At 40.3% G+C, this 26,023-nt stretch overlaps 1 protein-coding gene across 3 annotated transcripts in view; it reads right to left on the bottom strand.

The window, feature by feature from the left end:
* The window catches only part of ATRNL1 (attractin like 1), an 802,632-nt gene that overhangs the window by 352,700 nt on the left and 423,909 nt on the right, over window positions 1–26,023 (bottom strand). Inside the window, exon 27 of one of the 3 annotated variants that reach the window (XM_044935104.2) lies at window positions 7,241–8,340. The exons of the other annotated variants lie outside the window; for them this stretch is intronic. Coding sequence (XP_044791039.2) covers window positions 8,296–8,340 — 45 coding nt within the window. The 3' untranslated portion in view covers window positions 7,241–8,295. Of the gene's footprint in view, window positions 1–7,240; window positions 8,341–26,023 lie in introns of those variants that run through there. 3 annotated transcript variants of the gene reach the window in all.

Below are 26,023 nucleotides of genomic sequence, written 5' to 3'. Positions count from 1 at the left end.
CAGGTCAGGAAGCAACAGTCAGAACTGGACATGGAACAACAGACTGGTTCCAAATAGGAAAAGGAGTACGTCAAGGCTGTATATTGTCACCCTGCTTATTTAACTTATATGCAGAGTACATCATGAGAAACGCTGGGCTGGAAGAAGCACAAGCTGGAATCAAGATTGCCGGGAGAAATATCAATAACCTCAGATATGCAGATGACACCACCCTATGGCAGAAAGCGAAGAGGAACTAAAGAGCTTCTTCATGAAAGTGAAAGAGAGTGAAAAAGCTGGCTTAAAGTCAACATTTAGAAAACTAAAATCATGGCATCTGGTCCCATTCAGTTCACTTCAGTTCAGTCACTCAGTAATGTCTGACTCTTTGCGACCCCATTGGTTCATGGCAAATAGATTGGGAAACAATGGAAACTGTGACAGACTTTCTTTTCGTGGGCTCCAAAATCACTGGAGATGATGACTGCAGCCATGAAATTAAAAGAGGCTTGCTCCTTGGAAGAAAAGCTATTACAACCCTAGATAGCATGTTAAAAAGAAGAAACAATTACTTTGCGGACAAAGGTTTGTCTTGTCATATCTATGCTGTTTTCAGGTAGTCAGGTATTGATGTGAGAGAGTTGGACCATATATGAAGCTGAGTGCCGAAGAATTGATGTTTTTGAACTGTGGTGTTAGAGAAGCCTTTTGAGAGCCCCTTGGACTGCAAGAAGATCAAAGCAGTCCAACCTAAAGGAAATTAGTTCTGAATATTCATTGGAAGGACTGATGCTGAAGCTGACGGTCCAATACTATGGCCACATGATGTGAAGAGTTGACTCATTAGAAAAGACCCTGATGCTGGGAAAGATTGAAGGCAGGAGGCGAAGGGGGTTTGAGGATGAGATGGTTGGATGGCATCCCCGACTCAATGGACATGAGTCTGAGCAAGCTCCATGAGCCAGTGATGGACAGGGAGGCCTGGCGTGCTGCAGTCTCTGAGGTCACTAAGAGTTGGACATGACTGAGCAACTGAACTGAACTGAACTGAATTCTTTGTTTGAGACTATTATAAATAATTGTTGTAAATGTTTAACATTATCTCTAGCCTTTACCAGTAGCAAGCTCCCAAATATGAGAACCAAAATGTCCTTGGGCATTGCCGAATATTTTCTCTCCCTGGAAGTGCAAAACAGTGCCCTATTGAGAATAATTACTTTAGAATATTTTGAAATTAGGACTTCCCCCGTGGCTCAAGTGTTGTGAATCCTCCAGTTTGGCACTTTCTTAAAATTGTTTTGGTTACTCTAAGACCTTCATATTCTCATACGCATTTTAGAATAATCTTACTAATTTATATTAAAATATATACTGTAATACTGATCTGGGTTATATGAAATCTATAGATAAATTAGAGAACTACTGAAATGTTAACATTATTGATTCTTCCGATTAATGAGAAAAGTAGATTTCTCCACCTAGGGCTTGGACTTTTTTTTTATCAGTCTTTTGTAATTTTCAGCACATAATTCCTTAAATATTACCTAAATATTTCACGTTTCTCAGAGATATTCTAAGTATCACCTTTTAAATTTATTTCAATTTCTCATTGTTCACTGAGTGTGTATAAAAGTCCCTCAATTTTATGTATTGGCCTTGTAAACTCTGGCCATGCTAAACTCACTGATTTTTTAAAACTTTGATACTACACCACATAATGCACTTGTTTTAGTTTTATCAAGTTATAATTGATAAGCAACAAACTGGACACATTTAATGTCTATATTGTGATGAATTTGAACATATATCCAAGATACCATCATCACAACCAAAATACTAAACACATCCATCTCTTCTAAAATCTTCCTTGTGTTTGTGCATGTGTGTGTTTTGGTAAGGAGAATTAAGTTGAGATCTTTCCTCCTAATAATTTTTAAGTGGAAAATATCACAATTTAAAGTATAGATACTTTATGTATTTGTTATACAGTACATCTCCGGAAATTATTTTATCTTACATAAAAGAAACTATATACTCTTTGAAAGGGCTTCTATAGTAGTTCAGCTGGTAAAGAATCTGCCTGCAGTGCAGGAGAACCTGGTTTGATTCCCAGGTTGGGAAATTCCCCTGGAAAAGGGATAGGCTACCCATTCCAGTATTCGTGGGCTTCCATGCTGGCTCAGATGGTAAAGAATCTTTCTGCAATCGTGGGAGACCTGGGTTGGGAAGATCCCCTGGAGAAGGAAATGGCAACCCACTCCAGTATTCTTGCCTGGAGAATCCCCATGGACAGAGGAGCCTGGCGGGCTACAGTCCAGGGGGTTGCAAAGTCGTGAGCAACTAAGCAAAGCACACGGTACTCTTTGAAAAACAGTTTCCCATTTCTTCCTCCCTGTAGGCTCCAGCAACCACCAGTCTCTGCTTCTAAGAAGCACTATATTAGGTTTGTGCAAAAGTAATTGCAGTTTTGCACTGTTGAGCTTTGCTGCTTGATACTGGAATACACTCTTAAATAAATGTGGTTATATTATACCTAATTTTGATGCACATTTCCTGCTTTATGTTTTTGCCAATGAATTATTACTTGCTGCTTATTGTATAATTATTTTGGATGATGGAAACGATGTTAGACAATAAGCAAAGTCCAGTGATTTTCTTATTCAAGTACAAAATGGGTCATAAAGCAGCAGAGGCAAACTCATCACATCAACAATGCATTTGGCCCAGGAACTGCTAATGAATGTACAGCACAGTGGTGGTTCAAGAAGTTTTACAAAGGAGACAAGCACCTTGAAGATCAGGAGCACAGTGTCTGGCCATCAGAAGTTGACAATGACCAACTGAGAAGATCACTGAAGCTGATCCTTTTATACCTACAGGAGAAGTTGTCCAAGAACGTCAAGCATTCTATGCTTGTTCTGCATTTGAAGCAAATTGGAAAGGTGAGAAAGCTCGATAAGTGGTTGCCTCATGAATTGACCAAATTTTTTTTTAAAAAAACTGTCATTGTGGAGTGTTGCTGCTGCTGCTGCTGCTGCTGCTAAGTCGCTTCAGTTGTGTCCGACTCTGTGCGACCCCACAGACGGCAGCCCCCCAGGCTCCCCTGTCTCTGGGATTCTCCAGGAAAGAACACTGGAGTGGGTTGCCATTTCCTTCTCCAGTGCATGAAAGTGAAAAGTGAAGGTGAAGTCGCTCAGTCGTGTCCAACTCTTAGCGACCCCATGGACTGCAGCCTTCCAGGCTCCTCCATTCATGGGATTCTCCAGGCAAGAGTACTGGAGTGGGGTGCCATTGCCTTCTCTGTTTGAAGAGTTATCTTCTCTTATTCTATACAATGACAACAAACCATTTCTTGATTGGTGGATTTTATACGACAACCAGCGATGACCAGCTCAGTGATTAGACCAAGAAGAAGCTCCAAAGCACTTCCCAAAGCCAAACTTGCACTAATAAATGGGTCATGGTCATTGTTCTGTCGTCTGCTGCCTGTCTGATCTACTGCAGCTTTCTGAATCCTGGCGAAACCATTACATCCGAGAAGTATGCTCAGCAAATCGATGAAATGCACAGCAAATGCAATGTCTGCAGCAAGCACTGGTCAACAGGAAGGGCCCAATTTTTCTCCGTGACGATGCCCGACTGCATGTTGCACAACCAATGCTTCAAAAGTGGAACGAATTGTGCTGTGAAGTTTTGTCTCATCTGCCATATTCACCTGACTTCTGGCCAACTGACTACCATTTCTTCAAGGATCTCAACAACTTTTTGCAGGGACAACGCTTCCACAACCAGCAGGAGGCAGAAAATGCTTTCCAAGAGTTCGTCAAATCCCGAAGCGTGGATTTTTATGCAATAGGAATTAAATATCATTTATCATCGGCAAAAATGTGTTCATTGTAATGGTTACTATTTTGGTTAATAAAGATATATTTGAGCCTAGTTATAATGATTTAAAATTCAGGGTCTGAAACCATAATTACTTTTGTACCAACCCAGTAAGTTGAATCATATAGTGTTTGTCTTTCTGTGACTATTTTATTTCACTTAGGATAATGTTTCCCTATTGATGCAAATAGCAATTTCTTCCTCCTTTTTAAGGATAAACTGATATTCCATTGTGTGAATATACCATATTCCCTTTATCCATTCATTCATCAGTGTACATTGGGTTGCTTCCATATCATGGATATTGTAAATAATGTTGCAATATACATGGAGATGCCTATGTCTCTTTGATAAGTTGATTTCATTTCCTTCATATATATGTATACCCAGAAATGGGATTACTGGATCATATAGTAGCTCTATTTTTATTTTTTGAGGAACTCACATGTATATGTACTTAGTCACTCAGTCGCGTCCGACTCACTGTGGCCCCATGGACTATAGCCCGCCAGGCTCCTCTGTTCATGGAATTCTCCAGGCAAGAATACTGGAATAGGTTGCCATTTCCTCCTCCAAGGGATATTTGAGCCCCAGGGACTGAACTCACATTCCCAGCATTGGCAGGCGGTTCTTTACCAGTGAGCCACCTGGGAAACCCATGCCCCTCTATTCCTCAATTGTTGATTTTTTTTTTAATAATCATGAATCTGTATTGAATTTTGTGAAATGCTTTGTCTGCATCAATTTATATGACTATTTATGATAAGAGTTTCATTTGCTACATATCATGGACAAACTCAGCATTGTCTGTCTTTTCATTTTAGCCATTTGATAGATGTGTAGTCTTCTCTCATTGTAGTTTTATTTTGCATTTTTGTAATGGTTAAAGAAACTGACATATTTTACATATACTTATTGGGTATTTGGATATTCTCTTGTGAAATGCCTGTTCAATTATTTTCAAATTTATTTTTATTATTTATTTATTTATTTTTAATTTTGGCTGTGCTGGGTTTGTTACTGAGCGCAGCTTTTTCTCTAGTTGAGAAGAGCGGGGACTGTTCTCTAGTTTAGGTATGCAGCCTTCTCATTGCAGTGCTTCTCTTGTTTCAGAGCACACGCTCTACAGCACGCAGGCTTCCGCAGGTGCAGCACATGGGCACAGTAGTAGCAGCCTGCAGGCTCCAGAGGGCAGGTTCAGCAGTTGTGGCACATGGGCTTAGCTCTCCCGCAACATGTGGGATCTTCCCAGACCAGGGATGGAACTGATACCCCTGCACTGCAAGTCAGATTCTTAACCACTGCACCACCAGGGAAGACCTGTCTGTTCAAATGTTTACCCCCTTTTCTATTGGGTTATCCATCCCTTTTTACTGATTTGTAAAAAATTCTTCATATATTCTAAATATGCTTCATTTGCCAGATTTATGCGTTGAAAATATTTATTTGCACTCTGTAGCTTATTTTTCACTATCTTAATCATGTACTTTAATGAAGATAAATTATTAATCTTAATATAATCTAATTCATTAATTTTTCTTTTATGGTTAAGATTTTTATGTCCTGTTTAAGAAATCTTTGCCTACTGTAAGGTTATTAAAATATGTTTTAATAAGTAACACATATTTTGTTTCCACAAATTTTGTAATGTGTATTTAAAAATACATCTAAAATATTTAGAAGTATAATCTATTTAGAATAGATCAATTGCATCTACTTTTTAAATTACTGAGCATAACGTTTACTACTGGGTGGTAAAAAAAATTAAATAGCTTAAAATCTTTCAGATTAAGCATTTTCCTAAATTTCATTCAAATAGTAAAGGACAGTGATGATTTTCCAAAATACAGTTTTACTCAAATCCATTGGCTTATATAGGATATGGCTATACCAGGCTTAATGGACTACTAAATTACATGAATTTTTGACATCTTATTTGCTTACTGTCTGGTGGTAAATTAAACTCATTGTTCCAGTATGAATTTTATCAGCCATAAAATATGTTACATTTTACCCGATTCTAAGACTCTCAAAATCCAAATATACATATCATTATTCTTCAAACTATTCTGGAAATAGGTCAGTGTTTAATATGGTTGATTGAATTCAAGTGCCATTATAGACACTAATGAATTGATACTGTGTAGTGTGAAATAAAAAAATCTGTTTCACTGCAGTGACTTAGAAAATAGCAAAAATAATTTAGCAAGATAATAAAATTATATAATAATAATGGCATGCGGAGCCTGGTGGGCTGCCGTCTATGAGGTTGCACAGAGTCGGACACGACTGAAGTGACTTAGCAGCAGCAGCAGCAAGTTGTTTTATTGGATAAGATTAGTGTGGTTGACTTTTTTCATTGACACTAATTTTAATTTTCAGATCTTGGTATCATTAGTATTATATTATCAAGATATATAAAACACTTGCTTCCCCTTTTCTCTATTATAATAAAGATTTTGAGGATAATAAAAAGTAAATATAATAAAGGTAATTTTCTCTTATAATAAGAAAAACTTTACCCACAGCCAATGCCAAATACAGGCCTTCTGTCATTTCTACCATGGGACACAGGAAAAGGCTCACTTTCTAAGGCATCCTTGATGTCCAAGTACTTCAGGATTTCCGTATTTGATTATTTCTAAAGAATCTGTTGCCAGAAGCATTAATGTGAAGAAATACATTAGTTCACGCTTACAGTATTTACAACTTATAAAATGCCTACGTCACATACACAGTGTTAATAGTAAGCTGCCACACATTCTATTTATGGTAGAAACAATTAGAAACAAATGCAAGCAATCATTTATTAGCATTACTGACTGGCTTTATTTTTAAATCAGAGCCCATGGCTATATGTCTGCTACCAAAATATTTCAACTCATGCCTTTGAAATGACTCTAAAGATTACAGGAGAAAGGAATGTTTGTTTCCTTACACTGTATACTTATAAACTAAATTCAACACATTGAAAGAAACTGTCCAAGATGAACCCCAAAACAACCCAACCTGCAAACTTAATAGTGATAAAAATACTTACATTAGCATAAACAGAACTAAAACTCAAAGATCTTCTGTACTTCATGATAGAAATGGTTTTCCCATTAGAGATACATGCATTTTTGCAATGAATAATGGACAAGAATACTGTCTCTTGAAATTTTAGCTTAAGGGCCTAGAGGTTGTATTTACAATACTGACTCAGGATTTTAAAACTTAGTTTTATATTATTCATGTACTGTGGCTTACCAAAACACTGTATGTGTATGTGATAATCTCAGTATACCTACTAGAACTTCCTAGTGTGATAAAAAAAAAACAAATAAATAATGGAGCATATTCCATCACTCAATGCATATTCCCTTTATTATTTATGGTTTTTGAGAACTCTAAAGAAATATCCAAAATATCATAACATGTAAAATTAGGTAGCTTGCTAAGACAAATAAAATCAGCTAACATTTGAGTGAAATGAGAAACAGAAAGACAGTCAACATCCTACGTCAAATAAATTCTTAAAGAAGTATAAAACGCTCATTTAAGAAACATTCTACTTCTCGTCTCTATTTTTACTTTGAAAACAAAAGATAAGGAGTTCTTATTTACAGTCAACTTGCTTATTCACTGAAGACCATAGAAAAATAATCAAGCATTGAGTTTTTTCTTTCTCTCTTTATCCTAGCCATAAAGACACAGTGCTCCATTCCCAGTAACATTGATTGGATCTACAGAGTTGTATTCATTTCCAACCTCATAAGCATGTAATAAGCAATTCCTTCACATCCAGATAACTGGACTACCTGCTTATATAATCTCTTTGCCTTTACCTAGTCACTAGAAATCACCTGTCCCACCCCATGGATTTATGTAACTCTGTTAACTATTCTCCAGAGTTAATGCTTCCCTTCTTCCTTTTAATACCAGAATGGCCTGCAGGAACAGAGCTGCAGAGCCCATATGTTCCATAGTGCTTTGAAACTAGTATATAAATTTTGAGCACTGAAATGTGAACCAAGTGATGGGTATCAACACTGAACAATACTCTTCAAAAATTATTTTGAAAAAGTTCTGATTTCTTATGGTTACATGGGCTGGAACGTAAGGATGTGCTACTTGAGAGTGAGCTGCAGCATGTAAATGAGGAAACATCTGGAGCACAGAAGAAAATGAGAGAACGGACCTCGGGTCCTGGATGAGCTTGTGCAACACAGTTGCCTGTCTGCCCTGAACCATTCTCCAGCCCTGGAATACCAGAGCAGACAAACACATTTCTATCACACTGTTTTCTGAAGAGTCTCCATTACAGCATTCAGTCTGTCTGCTAAATAATATGAATAAATAAACTAAATGTATACATGCTATGAGAGATTAAGATGTGTTTACTATATTTTTGTTGCTTCTCAGGTGGTTCAGTGGTAAAGAATCCTCCTGTCAATGTAGAAGATGTGGATTGGATCCCTGGGTTGGGAAGATCCCCTGGAGAAGGAAACAGAAACCCAATCCAGTAAATCCCAAGGACAGAGGAGCCTGAAGGACTACAGTCCATGGGGTCGTAAAGAGTTGAACACAACTTAACGAGTTAGCAGGCAGTGTAGTTCTGTAATACAATTATACAATACACGATGCTTACGTCTATGAGTGGAATTAAAAACTTTTTCTTGAGGAGAATAATGCACCATTACCTAAATGCTATGTTTTCCCAAAGTTCTTCCCACATCATCTTTTAGCAGAATGTGCTCTAGAATGAAAAGCATCTACACAACAAGGGATATGAGTTTTCAAAGAAAGGCCCTGCTTTAACTAGTAGAACCTCTTTGTAGAACATTAAACTGTACTTGCTTATATGAATCCTGGTAATCTGAAAACGAGAGAAAAGAGGACTAGAAAATCTTATATGTTCATTATACAGTGAAACGACTACAGGATTATTGAGTCAGATGACCAGAGGTCAGGCCCCAAGCCCAAAAGTCACTTGCTCTGCAACAATGGGAAGATCACCTTCCCTCTAGGAGTCTATTTCCTGATCAGACGGCTATCTCACTTATTCTACTGTGGCATGAAATGGCACCATGTTTACAACGGATGGAAGATAACAATGGAGTCCAGGGATACTGGCTAGTCCATCAAGTGTATCTTTTAGCATGGATATCTCAACTGGCCTAAGAGAGAACAACTTCTGTTTTTTGGACTCATAAACCCAGAAATTTGATTTTATCAATGTTTTCAAAATGGAATAACTGTATAGCAATAAAATACCTATTAGAATAACATTTATTGACTGCAAACTTTATGCCAAGTACTGTTCTAGACAACTCAACATGGACAACATTTAATTCTCACAACAACTAAGTAAGAAAGGTTCTATAATTATTATCCTTTCATTCTTTCTTAGAGGCAAAGAACTTAAGTGGCTCTTGGTTACACAGCTAGTATGTGACCAAGCTAGTATCCAAACCCAAATAGGAAGGCTGGTTCCAGAGTGAGCAGTCTTAACCAATACACTATACAGCTTTATCATAATCATGACTCAAAAAACACTGAAAACTAAAATAACACACAAATTCATTAATCTATATTGGGGAAAAATTTTCAGGGATAATCAGTAGTTTTGCCAGTTTGAAAAGGGTATTCTTTTGTTAAATCCAGGTAATCTGGGAAATTAAATTACAATAAACATAGTGTGGTAAGCCTTACTCATCCATGGAATTCTCCAGGCCAGGATACTGGAGTAGGTGGCCTTTCCCTTCTCCAGGGGAATCCTCCCAACCCAGGGATCGAACCCAGGTCTCCCACATTGGAGGCAGATTCTTTACCAGCTAAGCCACCAGGGAAGCCCAATTTGGGAAATGAAATCACAATGAAAATAAAAGTGGAGTAAGTATTATCACCTGAAGAAGCAGAGTTTCTGCCACAGATGGAGGCACTCCACCCTGCTGCTAGTAGACTAGAGGGCCATTCTATCAGTATGTTAATAACTGATGCTCAGTTCTAGAAACTCACTAGAAATGTTCTCATGATGTTTCTCCTCCTTTCACAATATGATCTTGATCATATCAGAAGGCGTCACCACCTTATGTTTGGTAACAAGACTCGTGAGAGTCCTTTGGACAGCAAGGAGATCAAACCAGTCAATCTTAAAAGAAATCAACTCTGAATACTCATTGGAAGGACTGATGCTGAAACTGACGCTCCAATACTTTTTGACCACCTGATGCGAAAAGCTGACTCATTGGAAATGACTGTGATTCTGGGTAAGACTGAGGGCAGGAAGAGAACAGGGAGACAGAGGATGAGATGGTTGGATGGCATCACCAACTCAATGGACTGAGTTTAAGCAAACTCTGGGAGATAGTGAAGGACAGGGAAGCCTCGCGTGCTACAGTCCATGGGGTCTCAAAGAGTTGGATAACTTAGCAACTGAACAAGTGTATGTCAGATTTAATATACTACTATAGGTAGACCTTAACTAGAACATACCAGGATCTTTTGGTTATGACTTCGATGTTTTGAAAGTTCCTCAATTAAGTTATCACTTCGATGTGGTATCAGCACCTCTGGCTTCAACAATTATTTGTGTATTCAAGCATGTCACTGTTGAGCTCTGGAATTTCTCAATGTCTCTCCTACTTATTCCCTTACACTCACTAGCCTCCCTAACTGGGTTGACCTGAAAACTAAAAAGCACAATACATGTGAGAACACACATTGTCTTTGTATATCTATATCCATTATCCTAAGTATACTATAAAAATCTTTGTTAGCAGAGCTCGTGTTTTATTCTTTGTAATCACCACTTCATGCTCCTTCTTGCAATGCCACTTCCCTTCTTCTTTGCTTAGGTAAGTGCTATCTGTTCTTTAACATTCAATTTCTTTATTTCTGGGAAGCTGTATCTGATCTTTAGTCATACTTAGACGTACCTCTGGCACTATGCCCCCCCTTATAATAAGGATGTTTCAAGTTCAAGAAACATAATTCCATGTTCAGGCTGCCATAAATAGTAAAGAAATTTATGAGCTCACATAAAAGTAGTTCAGTCCTCAGGGCTGGTTGAGCCAACAGTTCAATGATGCCATTAAGGACTCAGTTCAGTTTGGACTCTCTGCTCTGCAGTCTCCACTGCAGCTTCGCGGAAGACCACTGATACCATTCGGGGAACGCATTTCCTAATTCATTTCCATTGGAAAGAGATCAACTTTCTATGGCTTTCTCTTTAGAGTAATAAAATTTCATTTCTGTAACCCCTTAGAAACCTCTCCTGAGATTTCTAAATCTCAGCCTAAAGTGACTTAGGCATACACCGTCATGAAAAAAAATTCCTGGCAAAGGACATAAGGTCCCATGGTTGATTTAGACCAATCATCTGCAGTTGACATAGCATCCTGAGCCCACCTCAATATTACCACTTATCGGACTGAACTTAAATTGCTGATTTATTTATGGTGGCACCATGCTAAACATGAGGCTCTTCCTGGGGAGGAGGGACAGTGTCACATTCAACTTTACATCCCCTTCTGCCTAGCACAGTGCCTACAACACAGTATTGAGAGGGTAACAGGCAGGAAGGCCAGGGGTCTCCAAATGGAGGAAATAGCCTGCAAGTGTCAGACATTTTTCTCTCTCTTAAGCGGCAGGAGGAAACAAACTAACAATATTTTTTTCCTTCTCTATACAAATTTAAAGAGAGGTTTCTCTTAAAATACTGTGTTGCCATAATGACACTAGAGATAACCAATGCCTTTTTCTTATGGAAATGTTTGTCTTAAGCTATGCTAATGTACTACGCCTTTACCCCAAACTCTGTCTCCAAGTCGGTTCCGCCTCTTGGCCCAAAACCTACTTGACAAACCAGTATGTTATACTCAGATATTGTTCCCCTAATCTATGTAAATGAAACTATTTGTATGGTGGTCTGTCCTTCTTTAAGATTCAAGTTAATTATTTTATGGCCCAAGATAAACCATTTGGTGCCATTCTAAATTTTAAGACATTCCTTTCTTTCATTAACAGACTGCTAGTGACTATATAACATCCAGCTGAAGACTAGCAAGGGGGTACTCTTTCTGCCCCCTTCTGATGCCTATGTCAGAAGCTTTCTCTATCTCCTTTATACTTTAATAAAACTTTATTACACAAAAGCTCTGAGCGATCAAGCCTTGTCTCTGGCCCCGGATTGAATTCTTCTCCTCCGGGGGCCAAGAATCCTGGTGTATTCGCGTGATTCAACAACAACCTTTCATCTTGGGGGCTCGTCCGGGATCCTTCAGGACAAGGTAAGGATGCTTGGAGCTTTAGTTCTTTGTTCTCTTAGCGAACACGTTTTCTGCTGTGCTTTACTAACTCTACCGTGTGCTTGTGTGAATGAATGACAGGCCCTGCGTGAAACAAGGGGCCCTGCTCTGCGGTTCCACAGTGATCTCATACGGCTTATGGAAAACACCTGTTGGGGCGTTATACCGACCTGCCAATGCCAAGAGGCACTCAATGTCTCCTTCGGGAACCGACCAGAAATGGGCAAAGCGTGTGGACCGAACTCTCCTTTCTCGGTCAAACTTTTCGGTCTCTTTGACCATTTCATAACTCCTTGAAAATCAGAAGTACTAATCTAATCTATCGGATCATAGACTTTCAAGAGACTTGTGATCTATATTGTTACTGTATACTGTGGCTTAGGTCCCAAACTTGGATTGGTATTCAAGAAAGTGCCTAGCCTCGCTAGAAATCGAAAGTTCGGAAGCTAGATGGAGCTCTAGCTCCCAGAACATCTCTGAGGTTAAAGGTTACGCAGATTGGGACTGCGATGGGTAACGCCGGCTCTTAGTGGATCAGAGGAGGCTGTTATACTGGTGTGGTGATGCTTGAAAAGAACATCTCAGTTTTATGTTCGCGTCGGTCTTATTGTAGTCAGGAAATGCTCAGGGTCGTGCACAGGCACTCAGGTGACGAATGTTTCCCACAGCGGTTTTAGCTTGGGAGGCATTCCGGAAGGTTACTCTGATTCACCCCAGGTGACATCAGAGGCAAACAAGGTTAAGGGTGAAGAGCTGGACGTCAAGTAGAGATGCTATCAAGTCTACCCCTGGTACATCCCCACCCCATCTCGGTGGTAGAACCGGGAGGGGCGAGTACGGCGCCTGCGTCGGTAAGGGACAGACTAAGTCCGACCAGGAAGGAAAAGCTTTTGGTGTAACGTCTGTCTACACCCCCATCTAGAGCAGGGAGGGACGCCTCCGGTAGAAAAATTGGCGCTGGTCGCTTTTTTTCTCTCTTACAGATGGGAGCTAACAATTCCAGCCTCACTCCTTTGAACTGTATCCTGAAAAACTGGGATAGATTTGATCCCCAGGGCTTAAAAAAGACACACCTGGTCTTCCTATGTGATACTGCATGGCCATGGTATCCATTGGAGGACGGCGAACGGTGGCCGGTTGGAGGGTCTCTTAAATATAATACTGTTCTACAATTAGACCGGTTCTGCAAGGAACAAGGGAAATGGGTAGAAGTAACATATGTGTTGCCCTTTTACTCTCTGCAAAATATGCCAGACTTATGTCCTAAGGGTATAGATTTGGGCGTGAAACCTTCAGCTCCCTCCTGTCCTCTTACTTTGCCCCCGTGCTGGGGACTCCAAACTGGGATTCAAACTGCCCACATGGAGGTCCAAACATCTCCTGTCTAAGTACGACCTCAGACTACTCTGGTTTCAGTAGAAACTCAGACCATCGAAGTAAGAGATGAGATAGAGGACAGGAGACAAAGAGAAGAGGAAAAACAGGTTTCTCCAATCTATCCCTGGGATCATATGCGCAGAGCAGCCAGAGAGACTGAGGAACAGCCACAGAAGCTGTTGCCTCTTTATGAAACACCCACCGGGAGAAATAATCAGTCTGTGAGAGTTAATAAGCCTTTCTCTTATCAAGAAATACAAAGAATCAAGGAAGATCTGGGAGACTATTTAGATGACCCAAAAAAATATATTAGAGCTTTTAAAGGTGTTACTCTGCTTTATAACCTCACTTGAAAGGATGTGATGTATATCTTGGGACAAACGCTGACTCCCGAGTCAAAGACTCGAGTTTTGGGAAAAGCGGTTGCTTATGGAGATGAATGGCTTGGTAATGAATCAGTAGGGAAGAGGGAGAACGAGATAGCGGCCCTCCCCACTGGGAATCAGGCGGTCCCAACCGTAGAACCAGACTGGGACTACAACACAGCTAAAGGAAGATGGGATCAGAATCATTTTGTTAGATGTATTCTTGAAGGACTTAGACAGGCACGTTCTAAGCCTTTAAACTATGGCAAATTGACAGATATAGAACAGGAGGAAAAAGAAGCTCCTGGTAAATTCCTAGATAGACTGAGAGAAGGCCTTCGCAGATTCACTGAGATTGATCCCGAAAGTGAAGAGGGAAAAGTGATCTTAAAGGATAGATTTCTCACTCAGTCGGCTCCAGATATCCGCCGTAAGCTATTAAAACAGGCGTATGGACCAAATCAGTCTTTAGATACTCTGTTACAACTGGCTCAGACAGTCTATTATGGTAGGGAATATGAGGAAAAGAAAAAAAGACAAAAAAAGACAAAGAAAAAGGCGGAAGCCTTCGCCATGGCTATGAAAAACGTTCTTAAACAGCCTGAGAAAAGTGCCCAGAGGGGCCCAGGTAAAAACAGATGGGCTTGCTACTACTGTGGAAAGGAGGGGCACCTCAAGCGGGATTGCCCTCAGGCATCTAAGCCGCCCCCGGCTCCATGTCCGGTCTGCAAAAGACCACACTAGAAGAGAGACTGCCCCCAGAGGCGTAGGTCTCCCGGGTCGGACTCTCAAGACAATCAGGACTGAAGGTGCCCGGGGGTCCCCACACAAGCTCCCGTCCTAATTACACCTGAGGAACCCCGGGTATTAATAGTTGTGGGGGGCCAATCCGTCGATTTCCTTTTAGATACTGGGGCAACTTATTCTGTGCTCACTGAAGCCCCTGGCCCACTTTCTTCCCGATCCGCTTCCGTAATGGGACTGTCTGGACGAGCCAAAAGGTATTATTTCAGTTATTCTTTATCTTGCAACTGGGATTCTGTGCTGTTTTCACACGAGTTTCTGATTGTGCCAGAATCTCCCTCACCCCTCTTGGGAAGGGATATACTGAGCAAGGTCCATGCCTCTGTTTTCATGAATATGGAGCCCTCCCTTTCTCTCCCTTTAGTTGAACAAAATGTAAATCCTAGAGTATGGGCGGATGGAAAATCTGTGGGTCGAGCTCAAAATGCTATTCCTGTAGTTGTTAAGCTCAAAGACCCGCACGTATTTCCACATAAGAAACAGTATCCACTGAAACCTGAAGTTAAGGAAGGGTTAAAACCCATCATTGAAAATTTAAAGGAACAGGGACTATTAATTTCCTGTAACAGTCCTTGCAACACTCCTATTTTGGGTATAAAGAAATCGAATGGTAAATGGAGACTAGTTCAAGATTTACGAATAATAAATGAGGCTGTAGTTCCTTTACACCCCGTAGTGCCTAATCCTTATACTCTATTGTCTGAAATTCCTGAACGGGCCAAATATTTCTCAGTAATTGATTTAAAAGATGCCTTCTATTCAGTACCTTTGGCGGAAGAAAGTCAATTCCTATTTGCCTTTGAAGACCCTACGCAGCCAGCTTCTCAATTAACCTGGACAGTTTTGCCCCAGAGATTTCGTGATAGTCCTCACTTATTCGGACAAAGTTTGTCACGAGATCTACAAAACTTTAATAGCTCTGAAACAGTGGTGTTACAATATGTAGATGATATTTTGCTCTGTGCTGAGACAGAGGAAGCTTGTTCGCGAGCCTCTGAAGATTTCTTAAACTTTCTGGCGGACTGTGGTTACAAGACATCAAGAGAAAAGGCTCAGCTTTGTCAACAATCGGTTAGATATCTGGGCCTAATCATATCAGAAGGGACTAGGGCCATAGGCCCTGAGAGAATTAAACCTATACTAAATCACCCCTTACCTATGACTTTAAGACAATTGAGAAGATTTTTGGAAATCACAGGTTACTGTCGCATTTGGATTCCGGGTTACGGGGAACTTGCCCGGCCTTTATATAAACTTATAGCTGAAACTCAGCAGGCCCAAACCGACAAACTGGTTTGGTCTCCAAAAACTCAAAAGGCTTTTAAGGTTCTTCAGACTGCTCTCCTGCAAGCTCCAGCTCTGAGCTTGCCCACAGGGTCAGAATTTAATTTGTTTGTCACTGAAAGAAAAGGTGTGACATTGGGAGTTTTGACACAACCCCGAGGGCCTCACCAGCAACCTGTAGCTTATCTAAGCAGAGAATTAGATGTAGTTTCACGTGGGTGGCCCCACTGCCTAAGAGTAATTGGGGCAGCGGCTTTATTAGCACCTGAAGCTTTAAAAATAATTAATGGACGAAAGCTTACTGTCCTGACTTCTCATGATGTGAGTGGAATCTTAAATTCTAAGGTTAATATTTGGATGACAGACAGTAGGCTTCTTAAGTATCAGTCATTGTTGTTAGAAGGACCAGTAACTAAGCTTAAAGTTTGTGGAAATTTAAATCCTGCCACTTTCCTTCCTGAGAAGGAAAATGAAACACCTGATCACGATTGTTCTCAATTCCTAACTTTAAACTATGCAGCTCGAGAGGATCTAAAGGATACCCCATTAGACAATCCTGACATGAAAATATTTACAGATGGCAGTTCTTTTGTTCAGGATGGAAAGCATAAAGCAGGTTACGCCGTGGTGACTGCTGAACAGGTTTTGGAAGCAAAATCTCTCCCCCAGGGAACCAGTGCTCAGTTAGCGGAGCTTGTGGCCCTGACCCGAGCTCTAGAGTTAAGCAAAGGGCAGCGGGTAAATATCTACACAGATTCTAAGTATGCCTATTTGACTTTACATGCTCATGCTGCAATATGGAAAGAGAGACACTTTAAAACAGCAACAGGAGAACCTATTAAGCATTTCAGAGAGATCGAGAGACTTTTAACTGCTATATATTGTCCTAAAGAAGTAGCTGTTATGCACTGCAAAGGGCACAGCAGGGATGAGAGTAAAATAGCCGAAGGTAATCATCTGGCTGACTGCCAAGCCAGAAAAGCGGCACTTTACGAAACCCCTTCACTACAGACGCCTTTGATCTGGACAGGTCCTGTGGAACAGGAAAGACCACAATATACTGAAGAAAAATTAAAAAGATATGAAAAACGAGGAACAAAGATTACTGATAAAGGATGGTTACAGTCTGAGGATGGACGATTAATAATTCCTGAAAATGCTCAGTGGAAAATTCTTAAGGGTTTACATCAGAGTTTTCATTTGGGTGCCGAGAGTACTTACCAAATGGTTTCTCGTTTGTTTGAAGGTAAAAATGTAATGAAAACTTTAAAGAATATTATCAAAAGGCGTGAGATTTGTCAAAAAAATAACCCAAAGACTAAAAAGCTAACAAAATCTGGATTACAACGAAGTGGGAAGTATCCTGGAAAAGACTGAGAAATTGATTTTACTCACTTGCCAAAAGCTAATGGATATTCTTGCTTACAAGTTTGGGTAGATACCTTTACTGGATGGATTGAGGCTTTTCCCAGTCGTAGTGAACAGGCTAAGGAGGTTATAAAGATTTTAATCCATGAAATTATCCCCAGGTTTGGGCTGCCACGGAGCCTTCAGAGTGACAATGGCTCCGCCTTTAAAGCTGCTGTAACTCAGGGGGTGTCTAAAGCTCTAGGAATAAAATATCACTTACACTGTTCCTGGAGACCCCAATCCTCCGAAAAAGTTGAAAAAGCAAATGACATTATCAAAAGACATCTGCGCAAATTAACTCAAGAGACGCAGGACAAATGGATTAAAGTCCTACCCATAGCTTTAATGAGGGCTCGAACTACCCCCCAAAAGAAGGGACTGTCCCCCTTTGAATGTATTTATGGAAGGCCTTTCTTACGCACAGACATTGTTATAGACCCTGAAGCCTTGAAATTAACTAATTATGTAACTCAGCTCTCAGCTTTTCAACAGGCATTAACAGAACTCCGGGAGACAACTCCTGACCCAGCCTCCGAGACAAACAAGCCTCTATTTGAGCCAGGAACCGAGGTCCTCATAAAAACATTGGGATCTGGGGGCCCATCCCTCGAGCCTCTCTGGAAAGGTCCTTACCAGGTTATTCTTTCTTCTCCCACAGCTGTCAAAGTGCCAAGAATTGATTCGTGGGTACATCATACTCGAGTTAAGAGGTGGCACCCTGACCAAAATTAAGTGACTTCATTTTATGTCTTTACTTTCTATGCTCTGACTTTATACCTTTTAGATGTACCTGATAACCTATGCGAGCTTACTTCTGCTGACTCCAAATATCCTGAGTCTGCCGTTGGATCCTCAAGACAATGTCTTCCTGTCCTGGGCTCACTCCTATGCTGCATTCCACAATCGGTCTAACTGCTGGGTCTGTGGAGCACTCCCCTCTTCGTCAATGAAAGGCTTCCCGTGGTGGACGTCCCCACTTCAAGAAAAAGACTTTCTCCAAGTCTGTGAATACCTTCGACAGCAATCACATGCGATGCCTCTTCTTCATCTGATGACAACTACCAACCCTAAAATGGACTGGTGCAACACTTTGTACTCTAACTATGGGCATAATGTGACTTTTAACTTTGATTATACATTGTCTAGGTTCAATGACTATTTTTCTACATATAAGGTAAACCGGTCTAGATCTAATGGTTTTTTGCCTGACGTTTATCAAATATGAGACGAGGTTACATGGCTAACTCCTGAAAAAGGACGCTTAATATCTACTGCCTCTATATGCTGGGAACAAACAGAGCCGTCCCCAAAAGTTAGCCAACAACTTAATTACAATGATTAGAAACAATTGGGATATTTGTCTCAGGAAACATACAATGTAATCATTCCCGTGTTTTCCAACCCCAGATCAGGTTCTCCCTTTGTCTGGCCAGGCACAAATTGGGACTGGATGTCTCAGTCACGCTGGCTTGCGCCAAATGAGACTTATTGGATATGTGGCTCTTACCTATGGGCGTGGCTTCCCCCTGGTTGGATAGGGAGATGCACCCTGGGTCTAGCCTTTACTCATGGCTTTATATTTTCAGAGCTTCCAGAAAAGCCTGCTAATTTACCCCACCTTAAAACTCGGTGGACAAGGTCTGTATTTTATTGATATGATTATTTGGCTGCAGCGTTTGTTCTCTCTTTGGGGACTACAGATGTTATGTTACAAGTGGATGCTTTGACTAATTTTACTCAACAGACATTACAAGATTCTCAGAAGACTATTTCAGCTCTTAATGCTGAACAAGCACAAATTAAAAAGGTGGTTTTACAAAACAGATTGGCTCTAGATATTCTGACAGCTGCACAAGGAGGAACCTGTGCCATTATTCATACCCAATGCTGTACATACATACCTGATATGAACACGAATGTTACTCATTTTACTAACCACATGAACAAGATGATTAGGGCCATGGATACTCCTGAAGCCTCAATTGCCTCACTTTGGGAGACGTTAACTAGTTCCCCATGGTGGACGACTATCTTAATTACAATAATTCTGGTTGTTTTGTTCTTGCTGTTTGCTCCCTGCATCTGTAATTGTATAACTAGATTTGTTTCTAGCCGCATAAAAGCTTTTAAGTTACAAATGGTTGCTCAAACTCCTGCTACTGCTGTAGCTTCCTCCGACTACTATTTGGGGCCCCTGGATCAGATATCCTCAATATGAAGATTAGGAAAATATGTTGCCTCACCAATTTAGGGACAACGCCCCTTGTCAGCTCGAAAGCAGTTATGAAATAAAAACGACGCCCCTTTTCCCTAGACAACATAATTCTCCTAAAAGAAAAGGGGGAAATGAGAGGGTAACAGGCAGGAAGGCCAGGGGTCTCCAAATGGAGGAAATAGCCTGCAAGTGTCAGACATTTTTCTCTCTCTTAAGCGGCAGGAAGAAACAAACTAACAATATTTTTTTCCTTCTCTATACAAATTTAAAGAGAGGTTTCTCTTAAAATACTGTGTTGCCATAATGACACTAGAGATAACCAATGCCTTTTTCTTATGGAAATGTTTGTCTTAAGCTATGCTAATGTACTACGCCTTTACCCCAAACTCTGTCTCCAAGTCGGTTCCGCCTCTTGGCCCAAAACCTACTTGACAAACCAGTATGTTATACTCAGATATTGTTCCCCTAATCTATGTAAATGAAACTATTTGTATGGTGGTCTGTCCTTCTTTAAGATTCAAGTTAATTATTTTATGGCCCAAGATAAACCATTTGGTGCCATTCTAAATTTTAAGACATTCCTTTCTTTCATTAACAGACTGCTAGTGACTATATAACATCCAGCTGAAGACTAGCAAGGGGGTACTCTTTCTGCCCCCTTCTGATGCCTATGTCAGAAGCTTTCTCTATCTCCTTTATACTTTAATAAAACTTTATTACACAAAAGCTCTGAGCGATCAAGCCTTGTCTCTGGCCCCGGATTAAATTCTTCTCCTCCGGGGGCCAAAAATCCTGGTGTATTCGCGTGATTCAACAACAACCTTTCAGTATCTACATCAATGTGACAATGAAAATTATAGATTAATAAATTTAAAAGTGTAGATAACAAAGTTTCTATGAAATTTAGCTTATGTAAGGAAACATAAGCCAATGGAATATAATCGAGAGTCTAGATAAACACATACACCTCTGGCAAATTGATTTTGGGGGCCAAGACAAGGTGGTCAAAACCATTCAGTGGGGAAAATAGTGTCTTTAAGAAATGGTCCTGAGACAAATGGAAAATTTATGTATGACTCAGGGAACTCAAACTGGGGCTCTCTAATGACCTAGAGGGATGGGAAAGGGTGGGAGGTGGGAGAAAGGTGCAAGAGGGAAGAGACATGTGTATGCTGCTGCTGCTGCTAAGTCACTTTAGTCGTGTCCAACTCTGTGTGACCCCACAAATGGCAGCCCACCAGGCTCCCCCATCCCTGGGTGCCGGGAGCCGGCATATTGCATATTGAGTGCATATCGCATATTGAGTGCAGCACTTTCCACAGCATCATCTTTCAGGATCTGGAATAGCTCAATTGGAATTCTATCACTGCCAGGAGCCAGCGTGAGGAGCTCCACCCATGACAAAAGTCATGAGGAAGGAGGCTCGGCATACGCAAAGGCGGGATCGAGCCTCAGGAGTCCCCCTGGAAATTCTCGAGCATCTACCCCCCAAAACCAGAGTCTGCCTACTTTCTGCTTTGTGCTTTCACCTACACCTCTGACTTTAGGGGGGCTGTCCCCCACTACCTCTCTCTGAAAAAGAGTTAACTTACAGCTCCATGTTCTAAACTGTCTAAATACAGATTCCTTTGAGCAGTTAAAAGATTGATTAGAAATTGTATTGGTGAAGGGATTTTCACTTGTTGGAGCAATGTTTGCTGCTAAGTTTCCATATCCCTTACCTGCTGTGTCCCTGGCAGTGTATTGATTAATATAATTGGTGTAAGTAGTAGCTTTAATGTTTGTAACCTGGGACCCTTGAGTTAATTCTTTTTCTTGTTATAGCCCACCACACCTTTGTTCTGTAGGAATGCAACTTTATCTAATGCTTTTGGAGGGTGGCTCCTGACCAATCACCTTTAGAGAAAAATAAGCTTTCTGAAGAAAGGGTCTTAAAATGTTAACAGGCCTCCGGGCCAGAAGATGATGCAAATCACCTAAGCTTTTGCATATGATAAGTTTGCAGGAAGAAAGCCTGGCTTGCTGCATGACTCTACCCCTTCCCCCATTATCCTCTATGCATAACTTAAGGTATAAAAACTACTTTGGAAAATAAAGTGCGGGCCTTGTTCACTGAAACTTGGTCTCCCCATGTCGCTCTCTCTTTCAAATTCTGGCTGAGTCTCCATCTGGAGCGCAGAACCCACCATGCTTGCTAATTATGCCTGGGCTTCTAAGATCCGACCGGGGAGGCCTCAGTGTCTCCTCTCCTTCGGGAGAACGGAAGGACGCCTGCGGCCTACGTAAGTGGTGCAAACTTCTTGTCTTGAAGTTTTATTGGTCTCCCGCGTAAACCAAGCTACTCAGCCTCTTTTCTCCACTGAATTTTCCTACTGAGCTATCCTCATTCTATTACTCTTTGTATCCTTAATTAAAGTGTAATTAAGCAGTTGTTTCCTGACCCTCGCCTATGCCGTCTCTCCTTCGAATACCCTGGATCAGCCGGGGCTGGACCCCGGCACCTGGGATTCTCTAGGCAAGAACACTGGAGTGGGTTGCCATTTCCTTCTCCAGTGCATGAAGGTGAAAAGTGAAAGTGAAGTCGCTCAGCCGTGTCCAACTCTTAGCAACCCCACGGACTGCAGCCTACAGGCTCCTCCGTCCATGAGATTTTCCAGGCAAGAGTACTAGAGTGGGGTGCCATTGCCTTCTCCAGACACATGAATCAGATCAGATCAGATCAGATCAGTCGCTCAGTCATGTCCGACTCTTTGCAACCCCATGAATCGCAGCACGCCAGGCCTCCCTGTCCATCACCAACTCCCGGAGTTCACTCAGACTCACATCCATCGAGTCAGTGATGCCATCCAGCCAACTCATCCTCTGTCGTCCCCTTCTCCTCCTGCCCCCAATCCCTCCCAGCATCAAAGTCTTTTCCAATGAGTCAACTCTTTGCATGAGGTGGCCAAAGTACTGGAGTTTCAGCTTTAGCATCATTCCTTCCAAAGAAATCCCAGGGCTGATCTCCTTCTATGGCTAATTCACTTTGATGTATGGCAGAAATGAAATCAATACTATAAAGCAATTATCCTTCAATTAAAAATATAAATTAAAAGAAATAGTACTGGGACAACTGGATATCCATATGCAAAAATAAATAAATAAGAAAAAGGAAAACATGTCAAATTCCTTTCTCACAAGAAATACAAAAAATGAATCAATGACCTGAATATAAGAGGTAAGACCACAGAACTCAGAAAAAAACATAGGGGTTAATCTTCATGACCTTAGATTTGTCAGTGAGTTCTTAGCTAGGATATCAAAATCACAAACAACAAAAGAGTAAACATAAATTAGACTTCAACAAAATTTAAAACTTTAGTGCATCAAGCAAGATTTGTAAGAAAGTGAATAAAAAAACAACCTACAGAATGGTACTGTTTGTAAATAATATATCTTATAAGGGCCTAGTATCCAGAATATATTACAATGGAAAGACAAACAACTCACTTAAAAAATGGGCAAAGGACTTAAACATTTCTCCCAAAAAGATTCATAAAAGGCTGAAAAGATGCTCAGAATTATTAGTCATTTGGGATGCAAACACAAACCATGAGATATCACTTCATACCCACTAGGATAGCTATAATTTTTAAAATGGAAAATAACAAAAAGTTGGCAAAAATGTGGAGAAATTGGAGCCTTTGTACATGGCTGAAGGGGATTAAAAGGGTTCATTTTGTATTGTGGAAAACATTTGGTGAGTCCTCAAAGGTTAAAGACAGAACAAACATATTAACCATAAGTTCCACTCCTAGGAATATACCCTCAAAGTGGAAAACTGGTACTCAAATACAAGTACAGTCATGCTCCTAACAGCAATATTCATAGCAGCCAAAAGTTGGAAACAATATCTATGTCCATCAATGGAAAAAAAAATCATCGTATACACATACAATGAAAGACTGATACGTGCTACAATATGAACTTTGAAAGCACTGCTAAGTGAAAGAAGCCAGACACAAAAGGCCCCATGTGTGACTCCATTTATATGAATTATTCATAATAGGTAAATCCATAGAGCTGACTCAGACTGGTGGAGGTCAGGGATCTGACCAGTGCAGGGTTGGGGGGACAAGGTATATGCTTAATGGGTACAGGGTCTTATTTTGTGCTGATGAGAAAGTTTTGAAACTAGATGGAGGGGATGGCTGCATATCATTGTGAATGTTTGAAAACACACTGAATTGTTTACTTTACAATGGCTAATTTTAAGTTTTGTGAATTAATTTTTTAATTGACTCATTTATCTGCCTAATTATATTTCGATCATCAGAGCATGAAATATGGAAATTTTAAGGAGGCAAGAAACATGTTAAACATAAGAACTGAGAAATACATATGTGCCAAGGATTTTCAAGAGGGGCTAATCAAGAGCATGCCACATTTACTGATTATTTCCACATGTGGGGATGACTCTTCTCTGGGCGCTAGAAGATAGATTCCCTCTTACATGTAAGCTCAAAATAATGTCATAAATTGAGTTAGGAAAAACATATTATTTTTTTCTATCAATCAGTGATAAAAATCTTCCTTTGTGACATTTTCACTTATTTTGTTTCAAATTAGCCCCAATTTAGTTTGTGTACTCTGAGAAGCTGATTTGCAAGTTAATCACTAATATAAAATACAAATAAGATGAAAAGCAGATTTATTAGGAACTTAAAATAATTTAATGTGCTGCCTGTGTAAGGGAACTTGGTAAATATTTTCCAAGGGCTATCAGAAAGTCTATAGTTTTATCTAATTATTATAACAGAACAAAATATGCCAAACACGAACCAGAACATATTGAAACATTACAAAAACTAATTCATGGACAGATGCTTAAGCAATATAGAGACCAAAAATAAATTGTTTGAGCCAAATCACTGTTAACTCTAAGTATAATTACCAGGACAGCTGATGCTTCAAATAAAACTCTGCTGCTTTGTCTACTGGATAATTTATAAAATATAATTATTCCTAATCCTTCCCCAAAACAATTGCTATAGGAAAACCACTATTTAACCTACAATTTATAGGTTATATATTGAAAGAAAAGTGAAAGTGTTAGTAACACAGTCGTGTCCAACTCTTTGCAACCCCATGGACTGTAGCCTGCCAAGTTCCTCTGTCCATGGGATTCTCCGGGCAAGAGTACTGGAGTGGGTAGCCAATCCCTTCTCCAGGAGATCTTCCTGACCCAGGGATCGAACCTGGGTCCCCTGCATTTCAGGCAGATTCTTTACCACTGAGCCACTGTTGTGTATGGGTTGACCAAAAAGTTCATTTGGGTTTTCCATAATATGTTTGGGCATAAGCCCAAACAAATTTCTGACCTACCCAATATGTCTTAGCAAAAGTAGTATATGTGTAGATGTGTGTGTGTGTAAATGATGATTGATATATTAATATATCCAATCTACTCAAGAAGGACTAATTACTGTTGAGTATCTTGTTTCAGGTCAGTACCAGTCTCAAGTGGCACAAAGATATACCACACACTAGGAATTATTATTAACAAGATATTTTCCCTGCAGGGCTGCTGCTGCTGCTGCTAAGTCACTTCAGTCGTGTCCGACTCTGTGCGACCCCATAGATGGCAGCCCACGAGGCTCCTATCCCTGGGATTCTCCAGGCAAGAACAAAATTTTGCAGGGGCAAATTTAGGAGGTGAGAAAGAAGGTGTGCAATCAGTAAAGTAAGGGTGCTTAGTCAAGGATATACTAACAGAGGGCGAGTTGGGATGCTGGAGGGATTTTGATTTAGGGGCATTAAAGTTTACTCTGGAGAGAGAAGCTGTTCAATGAAAGAAAAACTGTAAGCATGCAGGGTCATCCCTCATCCTCAGCATCCAAATCCTGGGTTCTCCCTGATCAAACTGCTCTCAGAAGCAAGAATAATATTCAGCAAACTCAGGGACAGCAAGTATCTTCTAGTTCCAATTGTGGTAACATAGATTGGAAAGTGCCACAGATAGTAGAATGAATGATTGTTGAAATGCCAGTTCAATAGGGAAAACTTCTGTCAAACACTAAATGCATATACAGTGATATTAGTTAAAGACACATCACGCAGATGATTGCTTAAAGTAGTACCCAATTTAAACATTAGATTGCCTGACATTCCTTTCAATAAAGTCATATCTTTGTGCTGAACATTCAGTACTTGTTATGATAAAAGGCAAGAAACACATGAAAATCAACACAGAATAGGATATTTACATAGCACAATCAGATTCTAAGGCTTTGGAAGCCATGCAGTATCCAGCAGACATATATGTGTCCCATTAGTAACTGACAGGGGTAAATCAGAATGAAATAAAATATTAATCTTTTTTAAATTTGTATGCATTTTAAAAATAGCTGTTAAGTCTTTAGACTATAAAAACT

This window comes from Bubalus bubalis, chromosome 23 (genome assembly GCF_019923935.1).
Source record: "Bubalus bubalis isolate 160015118507 breed Murrah chromosome 23, NDDB_SH_1, whole genome shotgun sequence".
Taxonomy (NCBI): domain Eukaryota; kingdom Metazoa; phylum Chordata; class Mammalia; order Artiodactyla; family Bovidae; genus Bubalus; species Bubalus bubalis.
Note: the sequence above shows the minus strand (reverse complement) of the source record. Positions and strands in the feature narration are given on the sequence as shown.